Genomic DNA, 11,652 nt, shown 5'->3' on the forward strand with positions numbered 1-11,652 from the left:
ATATGGAAAACCCTTTTAAGGTGCATGCTAGTTGAAAGGTTATTTTGTGCATTTAAAAACTTAAATGTTATGTGTTAACTGTTAATTTCGGTTGGTGACCCTTTACAACTATTGTGAAAATTTGGGCTTTACTCTCAGATGAGAGCCAGGACGATCCTACCGGTTCGTACCCTACGGATGAGAATGTAGAAGGGAATGCTTGACTAGAGCTATGTTAGGAAGATCTCACGGGGCGCGTGGAGATCACTCAGGGTGTATAGCTATAGTTCTTTTTTGAAGAATGATCAGATTAGGATGACATAGAGGGAACAAATGTTTTTTTGGATTACGTTATTTTGAACTGAAAAACTGTACCTTTACTAATATTGTCAATATGACATCTTAGTTGAATGGGTTCCATGTATCATTTGTTGTTGTGTAAATACTTTGGATTCATATTCTGAGAAATTTTTCCGCTGCTTGTAAATTATAATGACTCAATTATTTATCCAAAGGTATTACCTTATTTGTTTCTCTGTTTTATATTAATCCATTTTGAAAAAAAAAATTACACCCTCGCTTTGAAAATCGGGGTGTTACACAAACAAACCAGTTTTAACTAAATGAGACAAAACAGCAGTTTGGATGACGCAATTTTCTATGCCAATCATCATAAGAATTCAAAACATTATTACAAGCAAGAGATAAATGATTCGAAATAAATTGAAGTGGAAACAATCGTCCCACTTTAGGCCCCTTCGCGATCACCTGCTCCTGTACAAGACAACCATCACGAGAAAAATTAACATTACAATTGTTGTCCACCAATTGTCCAACAGACAATAAATTGGAAGCAAGTCCAGGTGATATGAGCACATCCCGAAAATCAGAGTTGATATCACCAACATTAGTGATAGAAATAGTATTACCATCAACAATTTGAATTTTCTGATTACCATGATAAGAATGTAAATTGTGCAAGCATTTAGAAGAACCCGTCATGTGATTGGATGCACCAGAATCAAGAAACCATGGATTGGAAACATTAGAAGACTTACCCTGAATTCCCAAGGCTGAAAGAGCAGAAAGTACCATTTGTTGAAGCATTTCAGGTTGTAGAGCACCACCATTAGAGGCACTAGAAATGGAAGGACCAACTGCGGAGCTCGTAGTGGCATGGAGTGTCTGCACGAAATGTTGTGTTGGTCGTGGAGGGCGCGTGGGACAATTAGAGATAATATGACCTTGCTGCTTGCAATAATTACAAAACTTTTTATTGCAACTACGCGCGACATATCCAAACTGTTTACACGAGAAACATTGGACTTGTCGCATATCACGACCTTTACCTCAGCTCTGAGCAGCATATGCAACATGTTCAAAAGTGACAACATCATGAGACATGGTTCCTTGAGTAAGGAGACGTTGTTCCTCTCTGAGAAGTTCACCAACACATGTATCCAAAGATGGAACATGATTTCTGTTCAGCAAAGCACATCTAACAACCTCAAATTCCGGACGAAGTTTCATGAGAAATTGATCCCGCTTACTAGTGTCATAGACAACTTGGACATCCGCAAGAGAAGTCTTGGGAGCGACAGCAAATAGAATAGCAGAGTGTTCTATCCACAAATTCAGAATAATAATCTTGAATTGACAAATTACCTTGTTTGTAATTGGCTATCTCTGCTCCAACTGAAAACGTTTGGCCGTATTGTCTTGGTTGTAGATACGCTTCAAATAGTTCCACATTTCTTGAGCAGTTGAAAAAGAGCGCAAATTACTGATCATATGAGGATCAATAGTATTGAGAATTCAAGAAATAATCTGAGCATCTTTGATTTCCCACGCGCGACTTTCTCTGTCGGTGCCTTAGAAATCCCATCAAAGTGACTCCATAATCCCATTCCTTTAACATACATTTTGAATTGAAATTCCCAAGCAGCATAATTTTTGCCGGTAAAACAGACACAAAAATTGTCTCTTTCAGAAGCCATGAATTAGGCCAAAAGGAAATAACCAACAAAATTGAATTAGGCCAAAAAAATACCCAGCAAAATTGAATTAGGCCAAAAAAGAAATACCCAACAAATAGAAATACCCAGTAAAATTAGTAATGTGCAGCAAATAGAAATGCCCAACAAAATTGAATTATGCCAAAAAGAAATACCCAACAAAATTGAACCAGGCCGTGCGCAAGAGAATAGGCTGTAAGCAAAAAAAATCACTCAACAGAATGACCCTATTCACGATCAGGCATGAACTTGACGATGACCACGATCAAGCAAGTGAGCAGCAGCAGCGAGAAGCAATAACAAGCAAGAATGACGATCAACAAATCCCGAATCACGATCGAGCAGCAGCGAGAAACAACCCAGAAGCACAATCTCAACATCGAAAAATTGTGAAAGACAATCACGAATCGCGAATATGAAACCAAGAGTCGAACAAGCAACTACAGGCAACTATGATTGAGAGTTCGCAACGTAATCACGAAACAAGCAAGGACCAAGAACGAAACAAACGATTTCAAGAGCGACCCAGTGGGGTGTCACTGAATAAAGCCGAGATTAACTAAGAGCTCACAGGTTTGATCGAACCTGCTGATACCATGTCACAAATTAGGGTTTGATGTCCCTCTTGCTTTGATATTTCTCCGTATATATAATCGTTGCCACATTTACATCTCATAATTACAAATTAAGGAGATCAAATCATATCCTGATTTTTCTAACTTATTTTTGGAAATCTGATAAATATAATTACAAATTAACATTATTTCCTGATTCACAAAGAATGTGATTGATAGAAAGATAGGTATAAAGGATATTGGAAAAAATTTCTGGGCTTTGAAGTTTCCCATTCACCAAGAGATATCTCTATTTGTCACCGGCATCACTGCCTCAATTTTCTCACTAATTAGAAGATTCTTGGCAGCAAACTCCCGTCGACCTGGTTCTCACTTACATTAAGATGATGGACCTCTTTTTCATGATGTTGCTTTATATGGGTATTTGGTTGTTAACATTCTATATTTGACCATTGCTTTGCTTGATATATAATTTCCATTGCAACAACTTTCCAAATTTTCATCCAAGGGTCACTAGGTCATAGGTCATGGGTTTTCTTTAGTAGGACATCTTCTCTAGACTTACGCAATCACAATTATTGAGTTTGGATTGGTTTCTTCGACTCGTGTATGGACAAACAATGTAGTGGGGGATCGTTGCTTCTGTTTGTAATGCCAGTTAGGAGAGTCTGAGAGAAGAGATATAGAGAGAGAGAGAGGTTGAGAGAGAAAAGGAGATGGGGAGGGAGACCATCTGAAGGGTCCTTCTAATTGAGGTGTATTGTCGGATTGGGCCGTTAGTACGCTTCATGCACGTTTCCGATAGACACAACCTTCAACAAGTGAATTTTCAAATACCAGCGGACAAACTTGTAAAAATGTGCAAGTGACTATTGAGAGTATCGATAGACTTTGAGGAAATTCACTTACCAACGAGCATGTCGGTTGAAAATGTGGTAGCAAATAAAGGGCACCAATATTAGCAATAAATTGGTTATGAATCAGAGAATAGAAGTTGATTCCAAATGATGTCCATATCTAGAGATGGCTCTTAGTCTTAGTTGAGAGCTTTACCATTCCCTAACTTAGATTTTGAGGCAAGTAAACTTCTATGCTACTATTTTGGATCCAAGTCAAGTTTCAGAAATTTAGGTCAAATCTTATTCTTTAATTGAATGCAAAAATTTGGTTTTGCATTCATATGCATATTATGATCATGTGTTGCAGGAAGATGTGTTATGTTTCATCAGATTTGTGTTATCCAGCTATTTATAAAGGTACTGAAATCTCAATTTAGCTTTTATTGATTTGATTTCTAGGCTATGATATGCAATGAAAGTTTAAAGAATATTTATTTCTAGCTCTTATTCTTTATATTTATTTTTCTTATCTTTTCTTTATTTTCTCCTTATTTTATCTTATTTTGAATAAACTTTATAAGAAAAAATATTTATGTTAAAAAATATTTTAAAAAGAAAATAACTATTAATTGTGATAAAATATTAAAAAAAATGATATAATTCTATATGATAAATTTGTATATCGTTGTAATTTTAGATTTTATAAAATATTATATTTTTTATTTAAATATTATATGTATGTTAGGAGAACGGTCGTTTTGGCGTTGGTTTCATTCAAAATTGGACTTACGGTGAAGGAGAACGGTGCAAAATAACAAATTCTACAAACGGAGAAGTCGGGTATTTTAGAGAGAAATTTGGGTTGATAAAAATTTGGAAAATTGTATTTAATTGACTAACTAAATATAAGAAACAACATACTCAAATTTGGAAGAAAATAGAGAAAGTTTTTTGGAACAGTTATCGATCACTGGTGTCAAACGATAGGTTATTCTTGTGTTTCGTCTTTGGTTTTACGGCCGCCCTTTCAACTCATTTCTCTCTTTTTGTTGTTGTTTTATTTTATTAACAATTAGAGTTGATAAAACCCATTGATCCCTTTATTTATTTTTAAATAAAACCAATAATTACTAAAACTAATGTTTTATCATTTTTTTAACATAATTTAATTACTAAATATTGTTAATATTTCCAAACTAATATTTTATAAAATAAAGTAATTAATCTTTTAAAATATATTAATAATCAAAACTCTCATTCAAAATAATTACCCTAATGATACTTTTTTTTATATAAAATACTCACATTAAAATACTATCATCATTAGAGAATATTCATTATTTATATATAATACTCACATTAAAATACTATCACATTAAAAAATATATAATATAATAAAATAAAATAAAATATTTATTATTTATATCGCTCATTTAATATAATGTGTATCAAACTAGCACATCATAGAAAACATTCATATAACAAAAATTAATCACAAAGTTTATTAATTTATATTTTATAATAATTTTAACATCAAATTAATTATTGAAAATTTTATTTAATTAATAAAATAGTTTATCATAAAATTTAAGATGTTACACTTTTTTTTTCCAATCTAATGATTAAAAATTAATATTGAAAAGTTTAAAAATAATGGCAGTAAGAAGACTGACACATAATTTTTATCATCTTATTTAATGTTTAGTTTCCTATTATTTTTTTTGGGGAAAACTGACATACAACCTAAGTGGATTTTTTTTGCTACACTTACGAGAGGAGTATTGGGGAGAAAATAAACTTCCCGCCATAGCTTGCCTCAGGTGGAATGGAATTCTTAAGTCTTAGACCATCCTTCAAGAAGCACGTAGCATCACCACTTCCTACGCATTTCGTCGGTGAAAAGACCAGGTCCCAGGTCCCATTTCTACATCTCCGGTACCTATCTTATGGTCTAATTCACCTCGCAACGAAGGGCGCACTTTTCTTATCATAATTATATGTCAACTTACCTTATATTTCCATTATAAAAAAACTTACCTTATATTTGCTGACCTAAAGGAACTATAAATGAATAAAAAAAATTAGGTTTTGTTTTGTATAAAAAAATTTGTATTTAGCGATCAATTTAAATAAGTAGCAAATCATTAGTCAATATTATACAAATAACTTGATAAAAAATATTACTAAATAATATCTCTAAAATCGATCACTAAATCAATCTCTAAAAAATGTCATTAAATCGATCTCTAGATTTAGTCACTAAATCGATCTCTAAATTCAATAACTTAATCGATCACTACTTTATAATTTTTTTAAAAACAGTCATAAATCACATATTATATTTAAAAATATAAGTTTTATATAATTAATATATATATTTATATTTTATTAGAATAAAAATAGGCATATTTTTATTGCAAAGTTCTTCTATTATGTTTCGACAAAATAATCAAAATAATAGATATAAAGTATAACATATCTAATATAAAGAATGACCAATTGTAAATGACATACTTTTTAGGATTCAGTGGAGAGAGCAAAAATGAGTGGTAAATTACCTCATTACCGTTTAGGTTTCAATATTAGGATGTTAGAGTTAGGTTATTTGTTTGATAAGATATTGATTATATAGCTTGACGGCTGAGGGCACATAGACCTCTCATTGAACTTGACATAATGATCTAATCCATCATGGTTCATTCAACAACAAAATTCTTACGTATAAATGAATGTTTAATACTAATTAATCATAATTTAATTAATATTATTTTTCGTAATTGATTATTGTCAATCCATAATGGATTAATTAAATAATTTATCTTGTAAATAAGTAGTACTCAATTAGAAGACTTTGGAGATATAATTACTTATAAGCAATCTGTGTTGGGCAGTTAGTTTTTAATTAATTAATTGTAATTATTTTGTTTGTTGCTCCTAATTGTAACCAACTGGTATATAAGTCAAAGTAAGCAATGCTAATTGCAGAGCAATGAGGAAAAGTTGCAGTTTTCAGATTATGGAGAAAACTGGCAGCATAAGTGTACAAACATTGTAATCATTTCATCTCATATTAGTGATAATTCAAAGTCGAATCAAGCCCCCCAGACGTAAGAGTTTAACTCTGAACAAGTTTTATAATTGCATGTGTTTATTTTGACATTGCAAGCTTTAATTCTGTTTGACAGAAAACGAAGAACGTTCTTCGTTTTACGAACTGATCAATCTCCATTTTACAAAAACTAAAAATGTTCTTGGTTTAATGACTGATTGATCTCTGTTTTTAACAAAACAAATCTAACAATCTCCAACTTGAATAACAATAATCAATTATAAAAAGAATATGATTTTAATAATAGAATTTCAATAACAACCAAAACACTTGTCATCCAAGAGAAATAAGCTTTAACACTGCAAAAATTGAATCACGTAAGAAAAACAAATCATACATATCAAAGACTTATATTTTATATAAGAATGATGACTTTAGAATGAACCAAACATTTAAAAATACTAAAATAAACTTTACTAACCCAAAATACAACAAACTTTAAGCAAAATGTACAATATGAATTATGGTGTTGTGGTTCTACCAATGAATTTTTTAATTTCATAAATATCATAGAATATAAACGTAGGTCTAAGAATAAATTAATATCATAGAATATCAATATAGGTCTAAAAATGTTATGTCTATAAGTTCATTCATAACACAATATCATTCCCGATAGGGGAATTAATATTATACTTGTACTTGTATTTTGTGACCTTACAATATGTGAAATATTGGTAATTGAAGAGAAATATAATATAATTGTATGCCAAAGAATTATTATGTCTTTTCCAACAACTTAAACATTCAATTATGATACTTATTCACAGTAAAAGAATTTAAATATATCTCAGTTTGATTGAATGAGACTTAATTTCAATGTATTGTAGAATATGTTTTAGTATGCACACAAGTATATCACAATATAATTAAGAATACATTTTTGAAGTATTTATAATTTGTGTACACACGCACTTCCACATATCGGATATATATATATAAATGAGATTTTGAATGCTCATTACAGTTTAATAATTTCAAAAATATTCTAATGATATAATATACACTATTACTGATTGGACATATATAATAATATTTAGACTCTCATTAGTTTAAAATTACTCTCTAATAATAGTCCGCTAGTTTAAAATTACTCTCTAGTGATATAATATTTAACTGTGAAATACTAAATTTTTAGTGCAAATTTAATGCAATAAGATATTATATTTATTAAACATTTTGTGTACACACTCACTATCTTACATATATAAACATGGGTGAGATTTTTATTAGAGCCCACAAATATATAAATACTCTAATGATATAACAATCACTTAGTAGGATAGTAAATTTCTGGTGCAAAATTATCAATGTAAGTAGTTATAGAATATTATCATTATTAGATTTTCACATATTTAACTAAATATTTTGCCCAAAATAATATTGCATAGTTATTAAGACACGTGGTTAAATAATAATAATAATAATAATAATAATAATAATAATAATAATAATAATAATAATAATATTATGAAACTCCATATTTTCATGATTTGTCAATGACACGTGGTTAAATTTTTAAATATTTACTAGTTAAATTAACATAATTTCTTCTTTGTAATGGAATTGATTCTACTATTGACGCCACTAAATTTCATCTAAATCCATATTGGAAAATAGACGGAGCTCTATAAGAGTGACACTCCTCAACTTATTAATGTAGTGAATCAGAAACACTTTTGATGAATACTTATTAACAATTAATTAATAAGTTAGAAATTTTGTTTCTTATTTTATAAGTTAACAACCCAACATGCCAAGCTTCCAACCACACTGGCCATATTCAACAACTTTCTGCTAGGTGAAATATTTTCACAGGTATAATACATACCTTTATGCATATGCATTTATGCTGGAGTTTATAGTTTGGCTATACCATATAATGTGATTCTGTTCTAAATGGTTAGGATCCATTAAGGGCCAGTGACAAAGCCCTAACAAGCTGTGGACCCTATAAAATGAAAGAAGAAGATGCAATGGTTTATAGAAGACCCTATCTTATATCTGGCTCCTCAGGTTTTGCATTGAATGCAATTACCAGGACATTGAAGAAAGACCTCAAGGTGAATGCAATTACCAGGAAAATTATTGTCGAAATTTGTGTATCAAAATGAGAGACCATAAACAGAAAACTCAAAACTTTTGTGCTTAGTATAGATTTTGAATTGTATAAAATGTCACTATCTAAAAGTCATAATTAAGTAATTAACATTCTTGATGCATATATAACCAAGTTTTACTATTTTTCTTTGATTTGAGAAGTTTGATTTTTGTTTAAATTCATCTTTCCTTCAGAGGTATGTGGAGGATATGCAGACAATACTTAAGGACGAAAGTTGTAACGTTCCAACGACGATATGTTGGGGTCAGAGGGATCGTTGGTTGAGCTATGATGGAGTTGAAGATTTTTGCAAAGATTCCAACCATACACTCATTCAAGTTCCAAAGGTAAAACTTATCATGTTCTTATTAACAATGCATTAGATCTTCAATTATTTTGATGCTAGTTTGGTAGGTTTGATGCTATACTTGTGTCTTTGTTAGTGTGTTTTGATCTTCGCTAACAAAAATTAATTTTCAATATTGAATTGATTTTGTAAAATTAATTTTTATTATGTTTAGATTAATTCGTGTAAAGTGAGTTGAATCAAAGATTCAAGACTAAAAGCAATTACAAATTCTAGCTTTAAGTTAGAACTAATTCTGCAGTTAAAATCAATTCTACTTGAACACAACGAAACATATCAAAATCAATTCTAGAATCAATTTTGAGAATAATAGTGTCTAGTTTGTTAGCTAGCTCAAAATGAAGAATAGTGTGAAAAATATATTATTTTTCATAAATCTTTATATTCTCATAAGGGAACGACGTAATAAACTTCCCGCTCTTTGTAGGCTGGACATCATGCACAAGAAGATTGTGGTGAAGAACTTGGACAACTTATTTATGGAATAATAAGAAAAAAAAAATTAAGGATGAGAACATTAATTTAATATTTTTCAGTTATACAATCATATTAATTTGCAGTCTCTAGAATATAAAGTAATTCTTATTGGAATTGAGTACACTAAACCAAATATGGCATCAACATTTTCAGAGTAAAATATTGATTCCATCGTGGATATATGGAGCCAAATGATGAATTGACAAATAGAGGCCAATCAATATCTATCTATTATATATATTTAAAATAGACTTCCGATGTGACGTGTACATGTTGAGAGTATGCTCTCTTCCTTCAACAACTTCTTTAATCCCTATTTCTGTTTTTCCTCTTCTTTCCACAATTTCTTTAATACCTCCAAAATCTGTTTGATAATATTATTTTATAATAAATTTATAAATTATAAAATTATTTTATAATTATTTATAATAAATTTATAATTTATAAATTATTTTACAATTTGATAGTAATTTGTAATCTATTATCTATTATATATATTTAAAACAGACTACCGATGCTACCTCATCATATTTCACGTTGAAACTATTATATGTACATGTTGAGACTATGCTCTCCTCCTTCAACAACTTCTTTAATCTCTTCAATCCTTATCTCTGCTTTTCCTCTTCTTTCCACAATTTCTTTAATACCTCCAAAATCTATTTGATAATATTATTTTATAATAAATATATAAATTATAAAATTATTTTACAATTATTTATAATAAATTTATAATTTATAAATTATTTTACAATTTGATAATAATTTGTAATTTATATTATTATCAAATTATTTTATAAGTTATTTTATAATAAATTTATAAATTATTTTATAATATTATTTTGTAATATTATTAGTGATTTACCAATGATAATAATTTATATTATTAGTCATTAAATTCAATGGAAAAAAACCACCTAATCACTCATAAATATCATCATAAATTCTCTTTATCTAATATCATTTCATGAACAATTATATTATTCCATTTATGGTGAGTAATGATTTTATATGTTAAAAATTCAATTACTCATTAATGTCAATCTATTTTTTTAGTAACATTTTATAAAATAAAAATATATATTCTATTTGACAGAAAATACACAAATTTATTAAAAATAATCATAAAATACGAGTATATGAAAAATTATTAAAAAAGTTACTTCCAATTATAATATATATGAATATATTTAAAAAATATACTGAACAAAAGTTTACGATATATGTATTCTGAAAAAATATGTTAATACTAAACTTTCATTAATTAAATTATATATTTATAATTGAATGCTATTTTTTATTTTAATTTTCCTTATTATAATGATAATTTGAATGTTAAAAAATAAATGAAAAATTAAGTATTGCATAAAATTAAATTATTCCTTAATAGAATTTATTTTTGGTATATATCAACATAACTATAATTTAACTATTATATATATTTATCATCATATTTCATCCACGTATACAAATATTTCTTACATTAGTCAAAAAAAGCTGATGTGTACCTGTTGAGAGTATGCTCTCCTCCTTCAACAACTTCTTTGATCTGTTCAATCTTTATTTCTGCTTCTCCTCTTCCTTCTACAATTTCTATAATACCTCCAAAATCTATTTGATACTATTATTTTATAATAAATTTATAAATTATAAAATTATTTTACAATTATTTATAATAAATTTATAATTTATAAATTATTTTACAATTTAATAATAATTTATAATTTATAATTTATATTATTATAAAATTATTTTATAAGTTAACTTATATTAAATTTATAAATTATTTTATAATATTATTAGTCATTTATCCACGGTAATAATTTATATTATTAGTCATTAAATTCAATGGAAAAAAATCACCTAATCACTCATAAATATCGTCATAAATGCTATTTATCTAATCATCCTTTAATTAACAATTATATTATTCCACTTATGGTGAGTAATGATTTTATACATTAAAAATTCAATTACTCATTAATGTCAATCCATTTATAATTACTTTCAATTAATGTCAATCCATTTTTTTAGTAACATTTTATAAAATAAAAATATATATTTTATTTGACAGAAAATACACAAATTTATTAAAAATAATCTTAAAATACGAATATATGAAAAATTATTAAAAAATTTTACTTCCAATTATAATATATATGAATATATTAAAAAATATAATGAACAAAA

The 11,652-nt window shown here is 28.2% G+C and overlaps 1 protein-coding gene across 6 annotated transcripts in view; it reads left to right on the forward strand.

Moving 5' to 3' along the window:
• Nucleotides 1-11,652, forward strand: part of LOC113787674 (uncharacterized) — a 29,051-nt gene that overhangs the window by 12,221 nt on the left and 5,178 nt on the right. For 2 of the 6 annotated variants that reach the window (XM_073363428.1, XM_073363429.1), the window contains exons 5-9: nt 3,776-3,825; nt 8,258-8,335; nt 8,425-8,580; nt 8,813-8,965; nt 9,413-9,795. In XM_073363428.1, coding sequence (XP_073219529.1) covers nt 3,787-3,825; nt 8,258-8,335; nt 8,425-8,580; nt 8,813-8,965; nt 9,413-9,511 — 525 coding nt within the window. In that variant the 5' untranslated portion in view covers nt 3,776-3,786 and the 3' untranslated portion in view covers nt 9,512-9,795. Of the gene's footprint in view, nt 1-138; nt 506-3,775; nt 3,826-4,153; nt 4,505-8,257; nt 8,336-8,424; nt 8,581-8,812; nt 8,966-9,412; nt 9,796-11,652 lie in introns of those variants that run through there. The other 4 variants (XM_073363430.1, XR_003474189.2, XR_012161287.1 and 1 more) reach the window with 4 other exon arrangements.

Source organism: Cicer arietinum, chromosome 7 (genome assembly GCF_000331145.2).
Source record: "Cicer arietinum cultivar CDC Frontier isolate Library 1 chromosome 7, Cicar.CDCFrontier_v2.0, whole genome shotgun sequence".
Taxonomy (NCBI): domain Eukaryota; kingdom Viridiplantae; phylum Streptophyta; class Magnoliopsida; order Fabales; family Fabaceae; genus Cicer; species Cicer arietinum.